Source organism: Scyliorhinus torazame, chromosome 21 (assembly GCF_047496885.1).
Source record: "Scyliorhinus torazame isolate Kashiwa2021f chromosome 21, sScyTor2.1, whole genome shotgun sequence".
NCBI classification, from domain to species: Eukaryota; Metazoa; Chordata; class Chondrichthyes; order Carcharhiniformes; family Scyliorhinidae; genus Scyliorhinus; species Scyliorhinus torazame.
In genome coordinates, this window is record NC_092727.1 from 106,310,095 (window position 1) to 106,332,220 (window position 22,126).

At 44.8% G+C, this 22,126-nt stretch overlaps 2 protein-coding genes across 7 annotated transcripts in view; one reads left to right on the forward strand and one right to left on the reverse strand.

Annotated features, from left to right (window-relative positions):
* The window catches only part of tmem101 (transmembrane protein 101), a 43,262-nt gene extending 22,806 nt beyond the window's left edge, over positions 1 to 20,456 (forward strand). Inside the window, exons 5-6 of the transcript XR_011937496.1 lie at positions 16,448 to 16,689; positions 17,543 to 20,456. The gene's annotated coding sequence lies outside the window, so the exon portion shown is untranslated. The remainder of the gene's footprint in view (positions 1 to 16,447; positions 16,690 to 17,542) is intronic.
* Positions 5,951 to 22,126, reverse strand: part of nags (N-acetylglutamate synthase) — a 62,685-nt gene continuing 46,509 nt past the window's right edge. For 2 of the 6 annotated variants that reach the window (XM_072487181.1, XM_072487179.1), the window contains 3 exons: positions 18,902 to 19,073; positions 17,595 to 17,689; positions 5,951 to 11,218 (listed from right to left, as the gene is read on the reverse strand). In XM_072487181.1, the coding sequence (XP_072343282.1) occupies positions 10,878 to 11,218; positions 17,595 to 17,689; positions 18,902 to 19,073 (608 nt within the window). In that variant the 3' untranslated portion in view covers positions 5,951 to 10,877. Of the gene's footprint in view, positions 11,219 to 12,491; positions 12,575 to 17,506; positions 17,690 to 18,901; positions 19,074 to 22,126 lie in introns of those variants that run through there. The other 4 variants (XM_072487182.1, XM_072487180.1, XM_072487185.1 and 1 more) reach the window with 3 other exon arrangements.

Consider the following 22,126-nt stretch of genomic DNA (forward strand, 5'->3'; position numbering starts at 1 on the left):
CCCCCCCCCCCGCCGACTAGCCATCTCCTTTTCTAGGCTAGTCCCGTGCCCGCCCCTCCCACACCATCCAGTCCCCCAGACGGCGGACCCCCGCCCCGACCACCTCTCCTATTTCCAGTTCCCCATTGGCCAATGCAGCAGCAACCCTATACCCCCCTCCCCCCGCTAGATCCATATCTAGCTCTTTTGCTCCCCCCATCACACTCCCGTAAGTCAGCTGACCCCAGCCTCTCCCGCCTTCCCATCGACCCCCCCAGTGTGGGAATCCCCCCTCCCCCTCCTCCCTAGCAGTCAGTGTGCGCTCCCCCGACTCCCACCGCCGTCCTTCCCTTGCGCGGGATAAAGCCCGCGCTTTCCTGAGCCGGCCCCGCCCCCTCTGGCGCAGCTCCTTTTGCGGCCTTATCTCAATTCCCCCATCCCCGGGCCTCCCCTCCCTCTAACACCGGCGCCCACACTCTCCCCATCAAATCCCTTCATCCATCCCCATCCAGCACCCAACCAAGGGAACATTCCCTACACGTAATTAAAACCATATATACAGCAAACATCCCCCCCACAACAACAAACCCTCAATTTGAGTCCAACTTTTGAAATGAAATGAAAATGAAAATCGCTTATTGTCACGAGTAGGCTTCAATGAAGTTACTGTGAAAAGCCCCTAGTCGCCACATTCCGCCGCCTGTTCGGGGAGGCTGGTATGGGAATTGAACCGTGCTGCTGGCCTGCTTTAAAAGCCAGTGATTTAGCCCAGTGAGCTAAACCAGCCCCGGTTTTCAGTCTGTATAAAGCTCCAAGCCTCTTCAGGCGTTTTGAAATAGTGGTGCCGATCTTGGAATGTGACCCACAATCGCTCTGGCTGCAGCATACTGAACTTCACCCCCTTCCAATGGAACACCGCCTTGGCCCGATTAAAGCCAGTTCTCTTCTTGGCCGCCTCTGCACTCCAGTCCTGGTAGATTCGATCTCCGTGTTCTTTCACCTGCTGCTCCGCTCTTTCTTGGCCCATCTCAGGACACACTCTCGATCCATAAAGCGGTGAAACCTCACCACTACAGCCCTTGGTGGCTCGTTGGCCTTGGGTCTCCTTGCCAGGACCCGATGAGCCCCATCTAGCTTCAGGGGCCTCGGGAAAGCTCCCGCACCCATCAGCAAATTGAGCATCGTGCTCACATATGCCCCGGTATCGGGCCCCTCAACTCCTTCAGGGAGACCCAGAATCCGAAGATTCTTCCTTCTCGACCTATTCTCCAGGTCCTCAGATCTTTCCGCCCACCTCTTAGGTAGCGCCTTGTGTGCCTCCATCTTCACCGCTAGGCCCAAGATCTCATCCTCGTTCTCCGAGGCTTTCTGCTGCACCTCCCGGATCGCCGCCCCCTGGGCCCTCTGGGTCTCTACTAGCTTCTCAATCGCCGCCTTCATTGGCACCACCATTTGTCTTCAGCTCCTCAAAGCAGCATTTAAGAAACTCCTGCGACCATGCTGCTTGGTCTCCACCCGCCACCATCTTGCTTTTTCTCCCTCTCACTTTTTGCTGCTCCAAGATCTCTTTTTTCACCGCTCCACTCCTGGTCCAATCCATATACTGTCGGGGGGACCTTGCTGTCACCTTCCCACACTGGAAGCCGTCGAACAAGTGCCGTTGGGGGCCCCTCTAGTGAGCCCTAAAGTCCGTTCCCGGCGGGAGCTGCCGAACGTGCAACCTATTCAGGCATGGCCGCAACCGGAAGTTCCGCCTCAGCCTTTATCAATTGTGATGTGGAGATGCCGGCGTTGGACTGGGGTGAGCACAGTACGAAGTCTTACAACACCAGGTTAAAGTCCAACAGGTTTGTTTCGATGTCACTAGCTTTCGGAGCGCTGCTCCTTCCTCAGGTGAATCCTGAGGAAGCAGCGCTCCGAAAGCTAGTGACATCGAAACAAACCTGTTGGACTTTAACCTGGTGTTGTAAGACTTCGTACTGTTTATCAATTGTGTTTAAGGCTGCCATGATTTCCCACTGGCATGATGCAAGACTGAAAGGCCTGATGGGATTCTGGAGACCAGCTGTTTTAATAAGCATTCATGAGATGCAAATGGTGTTTGCACCACCTGCCATTGGGAAGACCAACCGGTCATTGAGAATGGCAATGGAATTTTACACTGGTCACAACCTGGCGTGGGTGGTTGGGAGAATTCTGCCCTTCATCTTCTCCACCTAAGGGAATATAAGCCTATGCAGCAGTTTCTGACATTTGGAAGAAACGTAAGACGGCACGTGTGTGGCGACGAGGTGATTTTCAAAGTAACTTCATTGCAGTGTTAATGTAAGTCTTCTTGTAACAATAATAAAGATTATTATAATCAGAAGAATCTAGAAGTGAATCAAAGCTAAAATCTACATCACTGAACTGCAGGGATGCTCGCCAATTAAGTTAGCCAGATTTTATTTTATTTCCATTTGAATCACCTGGCTTTACCTTGACTTTACTAAATTCATCCGCTGTCTCAAATATTCTCCAAATCAAATCATGACAACTCTTAGGAACTTTTCAATTTTCTTTCAAACAAAATCAAATTTGTTCGCTTTCTCTCTGCTTCAATCACCCTTCTTTTAAGATTTTGATGGTTCCCAGCAACACCGGTCCAGTTTTTCATCTTCCACTAGTGAAATTGGAAAGATTGGAGGACAAGAAGCCACTAAAGTTGAAAGCTGGATTTCAGTTACAGACCAGAGTTGAGCTACAATTGGCCAAAATGTACATGAAAACAAGATAAACAAATGAGAAAGGGAGCAGTATTTGTACTTGAGCAATGCGTCAAACTGCTCTGAAACCATGATTTTTCAATCTTGTGTATGGCTCAGAACATTGATAAGTAAATAAACAAGGACCAATGACTGTCAATGACATAATAGGGATGGATCGCACCTGTTCTCTGTAGTAATGTTTCCCCAGGCAAAATTGTATGACACCCGCTCGTGTTGAATTGACACTGCAGTTAAACTGCAATTTTTTCATGCTGATAAGAGAGATACTTGTCAAGGTGCTACTAATGGCACACGGTAGCACAAGTGGATAGCACTGTAGCTTCACAGCGCCAGGGTCCCAGGTTCGATTCCCTGCTGGGTCACTGCCTATGTGGAGTCTGCACGTTCTCCCAGTGTGTGCGTGGGTTTCCTCCGGGTGCTCCGGTTTCCTCCCACTGTCCAAGGACGTGCAGGTTTGGTGGATTGGCCATGATAAATTGCCCTTAGTGACCAGAAGGGTTGTTGGGTTACGGTGGAAGTGAGGGCTTAAGTGGGTTGGTGCAGACTCGATGGGCCGAATGGCCTCCTTCTGCACTGTATATTCCAATATATGCCTACTTGTGACAATAAATGCCTTCAGCCACCTATCATGTAGCCACAGTGGTTAGCATGGCTGCCTACGGCGCTGAGGGCCCGGGTTCGAATCCCGGCCCTGGGTCAGTGTCCGTGTGGAGTTTGCACATTCTCCCAGTGTCTGCGTGAGTTTCACCCCCAAAACCCAAAAATTGCCCTTTAATTGGGAAAAATAATTGAGTATCTAAATTTTTTTTTCTCAAAAATATCACGTAGCCAGTTTGTAGAGCTGGACTTACCTCATTATCTCCCACTCGGTGCAGTCTTTCCAACACCTTGAAGAATAAGGGGGCAGAAAGTGAAGTTAATGAGGAAGATTTTAAATTAGCGGTGAAGGGAGAAGAAAGAAAGCTGATTGAGAAACTGGAGATGTTGGCGGAGATGGGAAGGAATGCAAGGGGGGTATTTGGATAAAAGGGAGATGGTCACTGTCCTTTGGAGAATGAGACAACCATTGAGACTATGCAGGAAAGAGAAAACTAATGCTGCATTAACGCCCAGAAATAAATTTACCACCTCTTGTAGCCGAACGGTGATATATATATTAATACTTTTGAACAATACCTGATGATGACTATAAAAGTGTGAGGCATTTGCTGAATTAAATGAGGTGCTTATAATTTAATTAGAAAAGGAACATTCAGTATTTTTAATATCTGGAAGACAATCACTTGGGTGTAATGAATAACATTGCAATATCAAACCCATATAATACAGATCAGTAAAAATAACAAACTGTACACGGTTAGAAACATAGCAATAGCTACAGTCACAATGAGGTGTATCTGTATTGCTGTTATTCATATGTGAGGCACTGAAAGCAGGCTGTTCAACCACAGGGAGTATGGCTATCAAAGGCTGTTTTCCACATACATGCATGACTAACAGGAGTTAACTGGCTAGTGATCACCAGCAGGAACCCATGCCTAATTCTCATTACCTAATTCTTGTGACCACTTATACTTCTGCCGCTATTTAACTAAGTTAGTACAGTTCAGGGTAGGTTGTGTGGCTAAATTCACGAAAGCCATCAGACAATGGCTTCCACCACTCTTAAAAATCTTCACACAGCCTGGTAAAGAGTAATGTTTTTGAAATTTGGGGTAAGGGTATATATAAAAATTTAAAATAATATTTTTGTCCAGTTACACTACACATTTAATGTGACTTTTGTTACATGGTGATAAGTATTTTAAAGGAAGTTTTAATTAGGACTGAAAAATATGAATCTGATCAGGGCTTATCATTGCACAATATATTTAAACATTGCTTAACAAAATAAATTTGCTACAGAACTAGGTTATCAAAACAGACATTGAGTGAACGATAGTCCAGTTAAAATATATACAGATTTTGAATTAGACAACGCACATGATTATTTTACAAGAAGGTATAGAACAATAGAATTTACAGTGCAGAAGGAGGCCATTCGGCCCATCGAGTCTGCACCGGCCCTTGGAAAAGGCACCCTGCCTAAGCCCACTCCTCCACCCTATCCCCATAACCCAGTAACTCCATCTAACCTTTTTGGACACGAAGGGCAATTTAGCATGAGCAAGCCACTTAACCTGCACATCTTTGGACTGTGGGAGGAAACCCACGCAGACACGGGGAGAACGTGCAGACGCTGCACAGATAGTGACCCAAGCCGGGAATCGAACCTGGGACCCTGGAGCTGTGAAGCAATTGTGCTAACCACTATGTTATGGTGCCGCCCGTACTGTACAGGTTTTATGGATGATGCTAACTGATGTGGACAAGCTACATTGCTCCGGACAATCAAGTATTTATTTGTACTGTTCGAAACCTTTGTTAGTATAATCTATTTTTTAAAAAAAAAAGGTGATTTGACACTTGCCACGGGATTCTAATGCCTGTCAATATTTAAGTGAAGTTATCTTTTACCTCTGTTAATGTTTTTTGAGTTAGGTTCATTATTCAATTGATGACCTTTTTATGTTGACTTTAGTGTCCAATGATCTGGGTCTTGTGTTCTAGATTGCCAGAAACACATTTCTCAGTAATTGTACGAGTCAGAAATCTCAAATAGTCCTAGCAATTAGAAGAGACATAAAAGTAACATTATCATTACATTTTGACTCGTCCAAGAAAAAAAGTAGTGACAGATCCTGCTAAGTACAAAGGGCTGAGGGTGTAAAACTATGAGAGAAATTGGCCAGCAGCTCCTATGCATCCAGTTTCTTCACTTACCAACAGTGTCCTAGAGGAATACACTCCTGTAGGTTATAAAGCAAATGGATAATTGGAAATCAGACCCCAAGAATGCTGCAGTTTCAAACATTGGTGAGATCCGCTCCAGAGAAAACACTCTTGTTGGAGATTTCCCATATTTGCCCCCCCACCCCACCGAGTGTCAGGCTCTGACTGAAAACCGATGTGTAGCTCTGCAGCTGCACAGCCAAATTTTTAGACCAGAATTTTTGGCACGCTGAAAGAAAAATAAGTGGGTGTGGTTTTTGCTATTGGTCTGGCTGGGTGGGGTCTGATGGAGCTGGCAAGGCTAGCTCAACAGAGATCAGCACAGAAAATAATCCCCCCCCCCCCCCCATGGAGACGGAGTACCCCCCCTCACAAGCATCAGGCCTCCATCCCTCGCACACATCGGGGCGTTCCCCCCTTCCAACTCACTGCAGTTTTGGAGGCATTCCTCCCTCACAGGCATCAGCTCTCCTCAACACACATAAGGGGAACCCATCCCATGGGCCACCCCAGAGGGCCCAACCCTAATACTACACACCTGCCACACGTTGACACTGTGCCAAGTCGCCGCTCTCCCCGGGGGCTATGCTTACTTTTGCACCCTTGGTAGGATTCCCTTGACTGTTTCCGGTCTTCACAAACCCGTAGTAAATCACTGCTTGTTGGCGAGGTATCAATATGAAGTGAGGGGTGAATCATGCGGCGAGGGGGTCATTAATTATATTAAAATACATTCAAATAGGGAGGTGGCACTCTGGCACAGTGGTTAGCACTGCTGCCTCAAGATGCCGAGGACCCGGGTTGAATCCTGGCCCCAGGTCACAGTGCATGTGGAGTTTGCACATTTTCCCTGTCTCCGTGGGACTCGCCCCCACAACCCAAAGATGTGCAGGGTAGGTGAATTGACCACGCTAAATTGCCCCTTAATTGGAAAAAAATGAATTGGGTACTTTAATTTATTTGTAAAAAATGCATTCAAATGTATAACAATGAGGTTCTCACTCTTTTTGGGCGGGACCTCATTAAGTCATCGGCAGGGGGTGTAGAAAATCGGAAAATGCGATCTCACTGGTGAGAATCGCGTTGCCTGACTCATGATATTTTGCATCTGTGTCGCCATTCTTGCTGATGACAAATGCTGGCGCAAAATTGGCTTCTAAGTATTTCGATGCCTCTGATGCCATGACCCAAGACATGTTATTGAAATAGCATCTCATTTATCTGTTCTTTTTTAAATAACCCATCAGACAGGAATATAATGGTTAGTGCAGAGTCAGACTCCTTGCCCAATTAGTGGATTGAATTAAATGCGACTTTAATTGAGTGCACAGCCTCAGTAGAACACTGAATTTTTCATTTGACGCAATGCCTTGCTAAATTGCTCTTCTATCATCAGTGCTGTGGTCAAAGAATTGTCACTTCCATCACTCATCGATACAACGTTGATATGCTAACATTTTTTATCAGCAAATAGACTAATCAACTAAAATGTTGCTTCCCCCTCTCCCAGATTTAAGATTTTCATTGAAGTGCTGTTAGTCGTGAATGGGTAGCACTGTTGCTTCACAGCGCCAGGGACCCAGGTTTGATTCCCAGCTTGGGTCACTGTCTGTGTGGAGGCTGCATGTTCTCCCCGTGTCTGCGTGGGTTTCCTTCGGGTGCTCTGGCTTCCTCCCACAAGTCCCGAAAAATGTGCTTATTCGGTGAATTGGACATTCTGAATTCTCCCTCAGTGTACCCAAACCGGCGCCAGAGTGTGGCGACTAGGGGATTTTTACAGTAACTTTATTGTAGTGTTAATGTAAGCCTACGGACACTAATAAAGATTACTATTATTAAAAAGTCTCAAAAATGGAGGAAGGAGCTGAAGCAAAAAACAAATTTGCTTTTTTCAGGCATCAATCACCCTTGTCCACAACTAATATGGGCTGGACAAAGGGTAGAATTTGAAAGGCCACAGAATCCAAAATTAATTTGTTAATTCTTTGAAACCTGTTATTGCAATGATAGCCAGATTGAAGGGTTTGGCATTTTCATCCCTTTGATTAAAACAATTACATAACATTCAATTTAAGACATTGCCAAGGGTAGAAGGAATTAAATGCTTAAAATAAGAATGGAGAAACGATTTAATAAAATGCTCACTTGTCATATAGATAAAGTTACATTAATTCCAGATCCATTTTTGTCCTCCGACCAGTCCACAAGTTAAGATGGGCAATAGTTTTTGTGGCAAAGGCTTGTCGGTTTTAAAAGTAGGCCTTAAAATTTAGTCATTTATGGATTATAATATACAGCGTATACAAACTGGGATCACTGCAGGTTCATGAAGGGATCATGAAAGCCTTTCACCAATCACTACCAAAAAGAAAACTGCTACGATTAAATGAAAAAACCCTCGTCTGTACCCTTCTGAAGAACTATGGAGCACAGACCCCTTACATATATCATGCATCTTGGAGTCAGGACATTTCTCTCAGTCAAGTGATATATAAAGTGTGTGTCCCTTTCCAAACACAAACATCTCAAATGACTATCAACATATTGTTGTTTAAATTTGGACAACCCTCACAAATGGATGCGGGGATCGGGAAGCACGATTAACCCTTGCCCAAGGCAGGACACCAACTCTGTGCTGCCTGCTCATTTGAATATAGAAGGGAGAGCCCTCGTCACCCGACAATCGGTTCTTTGTCTGACATGCTGGCTCATCAGACAGAATGAAAGTCACTGAACTGCAAGACACTGCCAATGATGGGCAGTGAGAGAAAGGAATCCCTTTTGGCTCCAGGGCGAGGTTGACATACAGCATCCATAAATCAATAGGCATGTTGTTAATGGCACCCTGCATTATGAGGAAGCTTAGCAATCCCAGCAAAGTTGAGTACTCACTCTGCCTACTTGTCGACGGCAAGAGAAAGTGAAATGCACACAGCTCTCTTGAACCTTATGCAGCAGTGGATGGCAAACCATGAGATGGTGCAAACATTTCCAACTCCAGTCTGGAACGAGCAGAATCATTTGTCGCCACAGGCCCCTTAGCCACCACAAGCAATGTGGTCCTTGCCCCGTTTGGAGGTTGCAGCGGCGACTGCTGGAAATGGCAGCTTCCAGTGAGCATTACCTTACTGAAACAAATATCTCCCAAACTGTTCCTCACCCAGGGCAGCTGTGGACTCATTGCCAAGTGCTGTGCTCCTCCTCCCTCTTTCAGCAGCAGGTCAGTGTGGCCCCTGTTCATTCTCCCAGTCATGCTGTATTTCAAGGAGAAAGTCTGCTATTACACCTATATCTTGGGAGCAACTGGTTTGTGCAGAAGAGTTCAATACACCACTCCTTATAGACTTTTTCATCTTGCAACAGCGATACAAACTACAAACTGTTAATGTGTAGATGTGTACAAATTGTTGTTGGCGGCAAGCAGATTGAGGAATTGGTTAAAAAGGCATAAGAGATCCTGGACTTAGTGGCACCTGGAGTACATAAAGAAGATAATGATGAATCTTTTACAAAACACTGGTTCAGCCTCAAATGGAGTATTGTGCCTAATTCTGGGGAGGGACAAGAATGCAGAAAAAAAAACTTACAAGAATGGTTCCAGGGATGAGAGGATCCAGTTACCTGAACAGATTGGAGAATCTGAGGGATAATGGCCTGAAGAAAACAATTTGTAGGGTTACAGCGGAGTGGGACTAGCCCAATTAAGCAGACGTGGACAGGATGAGCCAAATGTCCTGTTCTGTACTGTAACCAGAGGCACAGTTTCCGGTTGCATTCTGTGCATACTGTACCTGGGATAGTATATTCTCATTCTTTTCCAGGGTGCTAACAAGATCTTTACGTTCAACATTTGCAAAATAACCCCCAGGTCAAATAGCACAGCTGTGAATTATACCCACTCTCTCACCAACAGCTGTGGTAGACCTCTAACTCGATGCTAAGCTTTCAGCTTGTGATCCACATTTAGCAGTGATAAAAGTGCGATTCCCACGCTTCTCCGTGCTGTATTTTTAAATTTATTCAGAGGGTTGTGACACTGCTGGCAAGGCTAGCATTTATTTGGCCATCTTTAACTCCCTGTAACAGAGTGCCTTGCTCAGTCAGAGTCACAGAAGTTTACAGCAGGGAAACAGGCTCTTCGGCCCAGCTTGTCCATGCCGCCCAGTTTCTATCACTACGCTAGTCCCACTTGCCCGCATTTGGCCCATTTCAGAGGTCAGTTAAGATTCATAGAACATAGTGCAGAAAGAGGCTATTCGGCCCATCGAGTCTGCACCGACCCACTTAAGCCCTCACTTCCACCCTATCCCCGTAACCCAATAACCCCTCCTAACTTTTTTTGGCCACTAAGGGCAATTTATCATGGCCAATCCACCTAACCTGCACGTCTTTGGACTGTGGGAGGAAACCGGAGCACCGGAGGAAACCCACGCAGACACGGGGAGAACGTGCAGACTCCGCACAGACAGTGACCCAACAGGGAATCGAACCTGGGACCCTGGCGTTGTGAAGCCACAGTGCTAATCACTTGTGCTACCGTGCTGCCCACATTCAAGCACATTTTGGTGGGTCTGGAGCCACATACAGGGTACATTGCTCAAGGGTGGTGAATTTCCTTTCCTCAAGGAGAGCAGTGAACCAAATAAGCTTTTACAAAACAAATCCGATAGTTACATGGTCCACATTTCCGATACTACCTTTTCATTCCAGATTTATCTATTAATTGAATGCTCCAATGGTGAGACTTGATCATTAATCCACCATTCCCAGAGGCAGCAGATTCAGTTTGAATTAAATCAGACTTATCATTTAGTTATCGTTCACTACATAAAGTCAATATCCTGCAGAAGTCAATACATAGAATTTACAGTGCAGAAGGAGGCCATTCGGCCCATCAAGTCTGCACCGGCTCTTGGAAAGAGCACCCTACCCAAGGTCAACACCTCCACCCTATCCCCATAACCCAGTAACCCCACCCAACACGAAGGGCAATTTTGGACACTAAGGGCAATTTATCATGGCCAATCCACCTAACCTGCACATCTTTGGACTGTGGGAGGAAACCGGAGCACCCGGAGGAAACCCACGCACGCACGGGGAGGATGTGCAGACTCCGCACAGACAGTGACCCAAGCCGGAATTGAACCTGGGACCCTGGAGCTGTGAAGCAATTGTGCTATCCACAATGCTACCGTGCTGCCCTGACTGAATACGTAGCTGTCTTGTGTTCTTGGGAGTTCTCTTTGATCTTGATTTTATTAGCTACACCTAAGTAACGTAATAGAATTTTTCCCTCTTCTACCAGAATGGAATTAAGGTAACCAATCGCACTGGACAACTTGAAAAGGTTGAGGAGTTCATAGCAACTTGGGTACGCCGAAGAAGGAAACGTAAAGCATGTCCAATCTTAGAGCAGCAAATCTTTGGACATAGCTGAAACTGACACAGTAACTGATGATATTTAGTTTTCTGTAGCCGATGTAGTCTGTTGACTTGTAGGCTCTTTTGGTTGGAGGAAAGAATCAGGTAAACTTTCAGCATGGTCCACCAGTTCATAAGAGTCGCGCATATTAGACAGGCCGTACCAAAATACAGTCCACTGTCCAGTTGTGAAGCTTCCGTCACACTGCTTGAAATACCTGCACAAGAGAAAAACGGGAATATTGGTTGCAAACAGAATTGGCCATGGTTGCTACAAAATGCACATCCACTCATCTGAAAAGCTAAATCAAAATGAGAACCAAATTAAACAAAGCAAGAAAAAGTCAGGTCAAATCTACATCACTGGAGTTTAGAAGAATATGAAGTAATCTTATTGAAACATAGAAGATTCTGAGAGGCTTTAATAGGGTAGATGCTGAAAGAATTTCTTCCCCTGTGCAGGAATCTAGAACTAGGGTGCATAGTTTCAGAAAAAGTTGCCCATTTAAGACAGATACGAGGTCAGGGGTTCTTCCCGCCGAGGAAATTCTCCACCACAGATAGCACTGGAGGCTATGTCATTGAATATATTCAGGGCTGAGTTGGACAGAGTTTTTGAATTACATGAGAGTCGAGGGTGGTAGGCAATAGGTAGAAAAGTGAAGTTGAGGCCCAAATCAGGTTAGCCGTGAACTTACTGAATGTTGGGAGTCAAGTGGCCTTCTGCTCCGATTTCTTACATTCTTAGGAAAAAGGGTGTGGTTAGATAATGAGAAAATAATAGTTATTCACAACATGTCTCTCTGTGGTGCAGCATTCAATCAATGTTATACCAGTCTGGCAATGACCAGTACATTGTACCAGTAAAATCCAGAGCTGGGCTTTGGAATGTGTACACGCATTAATGCAGACCAGGAAAATAAGAGGTTCAATCCGCTGCCTCTCCTGAAGTTACTCAAACATAGTGCTAGTCGGGCTCCCTGCAACCGGCCACAAATTGTTGAGATTATACAGAATTTGGGGATAGGTGGGATTGTGAAATACCACCAGATATCCAGCTGTTAGCCTCTATAACAGTGACACTTGGTGAAAAGTGGTTGTGAGTCGAGGACAGCGCTATTGAAGCTAACAATGGTTAAATAGTCAATTGACACTCGCTGCCTAATGGTCATGTAAAACCATTGGGCAGTCAGACAAGGGAAGCACAGGGATTTATGTAGGAAAAGTGCCTGTATCTCCGGAAATAAAAAAAAAGGGGGGGGGAAATTGGGAGGAGAAATATGTTGGTCCAGGTTTAAATTAACAAGCCCTGGTTCTAGATCAAGATGCCAAGAGAATTCAGGCCCTGAATCTGCTATGCCCTTTCTGTAACAGGCTGGAGTCACAAGGATTTGGGTTACAATTTGGTTGTTGAACAGTCAAGCCGGCTTGTACGTGGCATCGACTTGCCAAAATCTCATTCAGGTGGCTGTTGCATACAAGCAGGCTTACCTCTATAAATTAGTTTCTATGCCATTCTGGCTATCCAGTTCTGTCTGTGCCACTCAGTCTCTGGCTTCGGTTTGCTGATGTGTCTGTATGTTATGCAAGTAAACATAACAGAAGATTAAGAAAAGCAGACAGAGGCAGGAGGAACAAGAATGGCAGGAGAAAAAGGAAGACAGCAGCGGAAGCGGGCGGGGATGGTCGGGAAACGGGGAAGGTAGCGACAACGACAAGGGGAAACAGGATGAGTGAAGGGTAGAAGAGGCAGCAAGGCAGGGGCAAGGGAGTGGGAGAATGGGTGAATGGGAGAATGGGTGAATGGGAGACGTGCCAACAGAATAGTACCCGCCACGGGCTCAGCGCTATGGCTGTCTACCGTTTGTGGTGCACTGTCCCATTTCTTGCTGGGCTTCTATGTTTGCTCTTGGTGATTTTATAATTTAATAGCTTTGTTTGTGAATAAATTTGTTTGTAAGCAACATACTGATTGCCTGCAGTTTTCTCAGCCTGCGATGGAGTATAGCTAAGAATTTTCGCTTGAACCAAAAGGACTGCAGACAGAGAGAACAGAGCAGCGGGGTGGGGCGGGGGTGTTGTCAAACGAAAGTGCACAGCAGGTGGGAGTGAGGGGCAGCTGCATGCAGGTCGAAGTGTACAGCACAGTGGAAGGTGGGCAAGGAGCGCAGCATAGTAGCATTGAGCACTGGATTTTAAAAATCAAATAATTGGGCCATGAGGGGAGAGCTACCTATTTTATGGTACCGGATTACAAAGAACTAGGACAGCAAATATTTAGAGAATTCTTGTTCCTGGATCTGATTTCCATTCAGAATGTTGCGTTTGGTTTGTATCTTTGTAGTTTTGGTGTTGTATTATGATTATTTCTAAGACTTGCTATTCACAAAATAAGTCTTCCTTTGTGCAAACTGCATTCTCAGTGCGGAGTACAAAAATACCTCATTTTCACTGTAGCAAGAACCTTAACTGGCAGTATGGCAATCACAATTTTATTTGAGTAGACGTAAATGCTTGGAGAGGGCGAATAAATTCTGTATAACTGTCATGATGTGATCTTATTTAAATCCCCAGCCCTTTAGAAAGGAGAAGAACTGCCTCCCTGTGTCATTGAGGGGTTAAAAATAAACACTAGCTGAGTGAGAATTGAAGAAAATCTGTTTGAATAATTATAAAAAACTTTGACGACATTTCCACGGGGACTATCATTATGTCATTATTAATGCTTGGCTGATTTCCAAAATCTACAGTTATTGAAGCAAGGGATCCCAGGTAACAAGTTTGATTGACAACTCATGTGATGTAGGGCAAAGAGTAAAGTCTGTTTGCTTTTATTAGGGATTAAGTAGTGAGGGGATTTAAAAGTTTTGAATGGGCTTGTGTGAATGGGAGTGTTTTTTAATGTAATGAAAGCTGCATTAGATATTTGGACCTTCATCGTATATTATCTTAACATGGTTCCCGAGGTCTGCCCATGGTGGATACTGGGTGAGTTGGCATGGAGGGTATAAAGGCATAAGGGTGGTGGGTGGGGGGGCATGGGTTGGCTTCAGTTGGCATAGGGTCTACAAGATCATGAGAGTTGGGGGGAGCATGGTGAGTGTGATAAGGGGTGAAGGATTCAAGGGCCTAAAATATAAGGAAACAACTGGGACGAAGTCTCAGGTAACTGAGGTGGTGCACTCAGCAGCCTCTCTGACCACCTCTGATCTGCATTTAGGGGGAAAGCTCAACTCCGTCTCACACCCGCCCCAAAGCGAAAATGGGGTTTAATTAGGCACTTTCTTTCGTGGCCGGTGCGTTGAATCAGGAAATTACCCAACTCGCGTTAGGGAGCAAAATTCTGACCTAAGATTTCTAAACATACAGATTTACTGTTCAAGTCAGGCTTCAAACAATCATCCACACAAGATTTTAATTGTTTCTCAGACATGGGCAAGGCCACAGGTTTGTGATTTACATGTGAAGTTATTTTCAGTTTTTGTGCAGTATTGCAGTGGGCGGGAAGAGTGATGTTGAAGCCGTCGGCCCCAATGGCGACTTTCTCCACCATGTTGCGAGGAACTCTGAAAATAAAAACTCCAAGGGGTAGCTCCTACGATGTCACACTGGTGTGGTGGGTTCTGATCGAGCATGCAACGCCGGCAAATTTGTTTTTTTTAGAGATCGGGGTGCCATTTTTAAAAGGCTGCCTCGATACAAAAAAGTAAAAACAGACCCACGCCGCCACACAAGCAAACTCCCCACCTAACCCCTCCCCCATAGACAATATCGCTCCCACGTCAACATTGAGCTCCTCTGGTGGGTACTGCCCACCGGGTGCATGGCATGGGAGAGCAGTCGTAATTTCCGCTGTGCCCTCATGCGTCAGGCTCAGATAATTAGATTTGAATTTATTCTTATGGGGTACTCTATGTTCGACGTCAATGTTGCACCACTGGAAGGGGTGGGGACGAACACAATTGGACATCCCATCAACGTAAAATGCAATTTTAATGGGAGCGTAAAATCCCGGCCACAGTTTGTTAAGTCAGCCATTAACTTATTCCAGACTATAAAAATGTGGGTCGCGATCCAACGGCCATGCTGTGCCCAAAAAGCAGCTCGTCACAGCGCAGTGTGGCATATAAAAGGCGGGAGACCCCGCTCTCAGGATCTACCCCACTCGCAATGCCTCACAAGATCGAACGCAATCTCGCGAGACATTGTGATGTAAATCCCGCCCAATGTGGGCGGGATCACCTTTTAGCAAATCTGCGTATTAGAGTGATTCAGCTAGTCGCACTCCAATATGCAGTTTCTTGAGGTACCCGAGGCATTAAGATCTATCCCTTTTGCTTTGGAAACCTTGGGTGAGCGCTGCTCAGCACTGCACCCCACAAAATGTGGGGTTCTCTCAAGTGATCGGAGGCCTCCAGGTGCATGTCCTTTGGGCAGGGTGGTATCCTTGCACTGCTGGTCCATTTCAGAGGTCAGTTAAGATTCATAGAACAGCTTGGCACCCTGGCAGTGCCACCTGGGTGCCAGCCTGGCAGTGCCATGGTGATCAGCTGACATTTTTCAGGGGGGGGGGGGGGGGAGGGGTTGGAAAGAGACCCTCCCATAGTGCGTTGGGGCTTAGACAGGGGTTGGTTCAGGGGCGTCGGAGATCTGGAAGCCATTTAAAAATGGCATTCTGATCTCTCGCTACATTGAGGATTCCGGCAAGCGGAGTTCCTCAGTGTAGCAAACGGGGCTTTGTGCAGCCTCGGCCGCGCGTTCCTCGCTGAGGCACCTTATTTAAAATGCGAGTGGTGTTGTATAACCATGTGTTGCTCGGTTCTGCGAGCGCCGAGAAACACTCGGCTAAATGCGCTCGCTATGCGACTTTGTTTCCATTTAGTTGAATTGTGCCCCATAGACATGTATTTCTGTAGAGTTTTTCACATAGAAAAACAACCCAGGGTGTGTCACAGACATCACTTTTAAAAATTGGATGCAGAACCCAGGAGGTAGATATAAGGAGGTGACCAAAGGCTTGGTACAAGAGATAGATTTTAATGAGGCTCGCAGTTCAGGTAAGAGGGAGAGAATGGAGGGGTTTAGAGAGGGAATTCCAGAACTTATTATCAAGGCGGCTGAAGGCATGACCAAAGTTGGAGCAAAGAAGGATGCAAAGACCCCTGTTGCATTTGTGAACCTTCAGCTAAATTATTGAATAGATCCCACTTTGCCACCAGGTCTGTTAGGATTATTAGAGAAACCATACCCAAGTATTAGTGGCTTCTGGGAAAAGGTACCAGTTGCATAGAGTCAGACTAGGAGCTATGGTTTGGGATAGAGATCAAGCGTTAGACCGTTGCTATTTCAAAGGAATTTGTAAAGGATGAAGAAAATGTATTGCATTGAAACTAGTGAAGGTAACCATATTATTTATTCCTCCTCTGTATAATTGAATTTCTTTTTAGAATTTATTGCACTGCAGAAGATCCTTCAGGAAGAGGACTTGTGTTTCTGTTCAACACCTATAATGAAGGGAAACTACCTCAAGTATTCAATTCCAATCACTGAAGTTCCAAATGAGAGGATCTTACGAGCAATTGAAGCGGGAAGGCGGGCCTGCAAGGCGTGGAACACTGACCAGAGGAGCTGACTGTTAGAGTGTTATTATTGTGCATCTTCTTATTCAAATCCATTGCTGATGTCATCAGTAAGTTTTGTTCGCTAATGGATTTTCGTATTTAACTGTCGTTAGTTCTAATTCTATTAGTTATTTTGATGTTTAGCTAGTTGCTCCAGTTTTTGAGTCCATATTGTATTTAAAATATCATTTTTGTATCTTAAAAGATTAGCTTTATTTATTAACTTTATTAACATTGCGTTTGACTACCTCTTTGTGGCTCGAAGATCTGACCATGGGAAGATCGTCACTGCTTACAAATGGTGCCATCTGATGATGAAATCTAGACCATGAGTGGATAGACCATGAGTGGATATCCCCCCCCCCAAAGCGTGTTTTCCGGTGGGATCTCCCAGTCTCATCACTGTTACGGAATTTCCCGTTGTTCGTACTCTCCATCACCAGGAAACCCACGGTGGGGTGGGGAGGGGGGGGTAGCTTTTGGCGAGACCAGAACATCCAACCAGCGGGAGCGGTCGAAGGTCCCATCCCACGTGTGGAATTTTGTGTCACTCCTGCTGACGTCAGTGGACGTTTGAATGACTCGCCACATTTTCCAGCCCCACCCACTCTGTGACAGGGCCTTAAAATTCAGGCGTACATGTCGATGCTCGATTGTTCCATAGATCATCAGAACCAGAGCACGGATAATCCTGTTCTACAGCTTTGTACAGCAGTTGTGTTCCACAAACTGACACGCCGCACATTATTACGTAACTGTCTAATGGTTTCTTGTATGTGCCGATGAATACACGGCAACCTCAGCCTGACACGTAAACCGTGTAAGTGACAATGAATTATTTAAAGGAATACAGTTGATAAATGCTAAATTTAGAAAGTAATCTACCAGGGATTGATTCTGTTTGTCCCCCTCGATCTCCAGAACAGCGAGTCAAAATCCTGCCGAATACATTCCCACAACATCAGGCTGGTACCTTGGCCACGTTTATTTGTGCTGACAACAAACTTGTCCAGGTACGGCATCCCATTCAGGACTGGTTCTCTGGTGATAATTGCAGCAGCGTTGTACCTGTGGCAGCACAACAGAAAATAGTTGCAGTGAGCTTTTCATAACCTTTTCCTATGTTATTAATCATTGAAACATGTCATGTTGTACAGCAACTCGGTCACTATTTTCACCACAGGAAAATAACACAAGAAATAGGAGTAGATCATAAAGCCTATTGTATCTGCTCCGCTGTTCAGTACGATCATGGATAATTGTCAGCTTCAACTCAACTCAACTTTCCCACCAGCTGAATTAACGGTGGAGCATCCACAACCTTCTGGGACAGAGAATTCCTCATCTTGGTTGGCCTCTTATCCCGAGAAATGTCTAATCTATTTAGAACCATAGAATTCCTACGGTGCAGAAGGGGGCCCATCGAGTGTGCATTAACCTGATGTACTCAAACACCTTGCACAGAAAAATGGTCTCATTATGCTGAAACATTAAGTGATTGCGTTCCAGCTATTGGGAGGACCAGAGCACTGCTTCACTAACCAGCTCCATGGGGTGAACCTTACTTGCTTGATAAAAAGATTGGATTTAGCAATAACTGGAATGTTTAAGCTTTTCATTGGGCAACTAATTTTTTAAATCCGATTTTCTCCCCATAGAGGTTGCGCAATGTCACATAACCGGCAGGTAGGAGGGTCCGGAGAGAAGACAATCGTTACCCAATTCTTTTTTCCCAATTAAAGGGCAATTTGGCGTGGCCAATTCACCTACCTTGCACATCTTTTTGGGTTGTGGAGGCGAGACCCATGCAGACACGGGTAGGACGTGCAAACTCCACATGGACAGTGACCTGGGCGGGATCGAATCCAGGTCCTTGACACTGTGAGGCAGCAGTACTAACCACTGCACCACCTATTTCGGATCACTTGCTAGAAAGTATGCATTTATCAGGTGAGAATTAAATTGGGCTCAGCTAGCAATATTGCCCACAGTTGGGTATAGTTTGTCTGAGCTTTGGACATGTTTTGTGATTGACAATCTTCAGGAGTGAAATAAATTCTCATCCTCTGTTTGGGATGGACTGTAGCCTGAATTTCACTGACTTCTCAACTGCACCTTCATTCTGTCCACACTATGAGCTTGTGTCACTTTCCAGATAGCTTCTCAACTGAAAGCAGGTGCGACCTTTATTTAACCGTTGATATTGGAGAAAGCATTGCAAAGTCAAAACGATCAGTCACTAAATCCCGATAGTAATTAAACATAAATGAATAGGCTTACCCTTCCGACAAATAAATAGAATGTAGCCTGGGATTCAGTACTAAAATATAATCCTTGCGTAGATCTTTCCCGAAAGATTTATTTATTAATGATATTAGACGGGTTGTGTCTATTTCATCGAGACTTGTATATCTGCGGATGGGTTCAGCGTTTTTGAATAGCGTTCCAGCTCCTGTAATAAATTCAAAATTAATATTCACAGTCATCATCTCTAATCTATCAGAGGAGAGATATCGCTATCATTTTTGCGCTTCTTGAGGCATTATATTTGTTGCTCAGGTACGCTGCCATAGCTACAGGGCAGTTTCTGTAGCTCACCTAAAGAGCCACTATTCATCAGCCAAGCCCCACACAGTGTCCTTCAAACCCACACTGTTTTCAGAGGAGGGCGCTGGACAGAAATCAAATGCAAACTCTGGCCAACTTTCCCCTCCCCGTCTGGGGAGCTGGCAGCCCCGCCCAGCTGAAATCAAGCTAATTTAAGACAGACTGCGGATTAATCCCGGGATTTTTATTCTACTTACTGAATAAACTTGTTTAGCCATTACAGAAGGTCGAGAAAGCATCTTCATAAGTAAGTCAATTCTATTTACATGTCTATTTCTAATTCACTGGTTCATCCTGTGTGTGTCGCATGCCCCTGCAAATTAGGAAAGAGCTGTCGTTAGTGCAGTTGTCCGATTGGTGGATAAATCGGATCACCAAGATCTGTTGCCTTGAGAAACTGGAGATGCATGCAGTTTAACAAGAATTTGAGCTTTAAGTTTTACGTGTTATCCCTGAAATTCCATAATTGCACCCCAAACATCTTGCAAAGTCCTGCTCTAGATAGGCTCAGAATCAATCCTGCTTGTGGATACGTAGGAGCTGGTTTAGGTTCAGGGCAAAATACCAAACTCTTATTCTTCAGTCAGATTCGGGAATCAGCTTTCATCTCAAAAGCTTCTTCTGTTTCAAGAGGGCGCCGTCTTAAACATATTCATATTGTGGTTGATATTAGGGAATGCACGGCTGTAAGGATGAATCAGTTCGATAATCTAATTAATCAGGATGCAAGTAAGAATTTTAACTGGAACTGTTAATCTCAATGTTCATACAAATTGGATTTGAATAAGTCACATTGTAACATTAAAAAAAACAAAAGATAGATTGCTAAGTGTCTTGCAAAGTGGTGTTGGTGACAATTTCAAAATATCCTTTCCCTCGGATAATAATATTTGGTCCTTCAGTAGTCGCTATATCTTGAGAACTTCTTGGATTTGGATCATCATAGTTCATTTATACATTCTGTCCATCTTTTTGCTACTGCATCCCTTTCAATTTTTTGAAATCTCTCTTTTATGTACCTGTGGCGAACCACTGTATTATATTGAACATACTGTTCTTACTTATGGTACTTGCTGTTCTTACTGTTTGTTACATGTCTGGGTTTGTCCCTGCTGGCTCCGCCCCTCAGGCTCAAGTATAAAGGTAGCTAACCTCCAGCCCTGCCCTCATTCTGGGACCGGCTGCCAGCAGGTGTCTTTTAGCTGATTAAAGCCAGAGTTTACTCTTCCGACTCTCGTCTGTCGTCATTGATGGTACATCAGTACCCACGATCTGGTGTTATCCCTTTCTTTAAATGTCAAAAGATTTCACCTTCTGGTGTATAACTCTCACTTTCCAGCTCCAATACTTCCTCACACATCTTATCATAATACAATTTCACATTAGCCTGCCTACACATTCTTCATTTTCTTTTCAATTTCACCATACTATTCTGAGATTCTTGAGGATATCACTACGGTGTTATAAGTAAATAATGCTTTGAAATTCACGAACACAGGAAAAGCTCCAGCCATATAATGAAATGATGACAGACCATCCAAAAGCCCCAGAAGTAACACAATTAGAAATGATTTGAGATCATCGTTATTTAATAATAATAATAATAATAATAATCTTTATTGTCGCAAGTAGGCTTACATTAATACGGCAATGAAGTTACTGTGAAAAGCCCTAGTCGCCACATTCCGGCACCTGTTCGGGTACACAGAGGGAGAATTCAGAATGCACAATTCACCTAACAAGCACGTCTTTTGGGACTTGGAGGAAACCCACGCAGTCACAGGGAGAACGTGCAGACTCTACACAGACAGTGACCCAAGCCGGGAATCGAACCTGGGACCCTGGAGCTGTGAAGCATAACCTCTAGGCTTGACTGACATGCTTATATAAAATATTGATTTTTAATTCATCGCTGGATGCATGATATTGGACTTGTTAAAAAAGTTATTTTGTTGTAATAAGAGTCTTTAACTTGCAGCAAGCTGGCTGATATAATTTATATTATATTATCCACATTCCAAACCTGTTGGGAAGAAACAGCAAATCTGCGAAACTGGTGAAAGGCCGGACTTGACTGACTTTTGTTAGTGGCGAGATTCTCTAGTCCCACAGGCAGTGCACTCCCCCTGCGGGTTTCCCAGCAGCGTGGGGTGGCTTCGATGAGCATTCCCATCGGGAGCAGACAATCCCGCCGCAGCAAATGGCATGCTGCCTCCCATCGCCGAGAAACATGCGCTGGGAGGCTGAAGAATCTCACCCAATAGCTCCCCATCGAATTGTAAATAATTGTCCTTCCTGCATTATTAACAAGACATCTATGGAAGCCACCTACGATATTCAACAATTTCAAATTAACCATTCAAAAGCTGATCACTTGGGTAACAGGACCTCGGTTTTGAAATAAGTCTCAGACTAGGTTCAATCAAGTTATAATTGGAATATCCAATTATGTTTGAGTTACTGGCAGTTGGAGAGATTGCATGGCCTGCGCAGGTTATCTTGGTATGATTTAAACCAAGTGTTTTTCTCAGACGAATTGGACTAGCAATTGAGCTATGTGGAGCTCCTGCTCTCTCTCCCTCACCAACATATTTGGACCATGCTTAGAATTTGACTTGGTCTCCATTCGGCAGTAGGCAGAGATGTTTGCTTTATAAAGAATTTCATTCCACAGCAGGGTCTCCAGAAGGACAGAAAGCCCAGTTAATTTTTTTTTTAGCTGCCACGTCACTGAAGGCGGGAGTGCCGGATTCTACCTGTAGTCCGTATACACTGCAAGCTGTAAATTATTTTTATTTCCTGCAGACCAAAAGTTGGCCAAATCTATCCACACCTACTCTCTAATCTGTATTTGTGTGTGTGTGTGTGAGAGAGAGAGAGAATGAATTTAACAGTGCT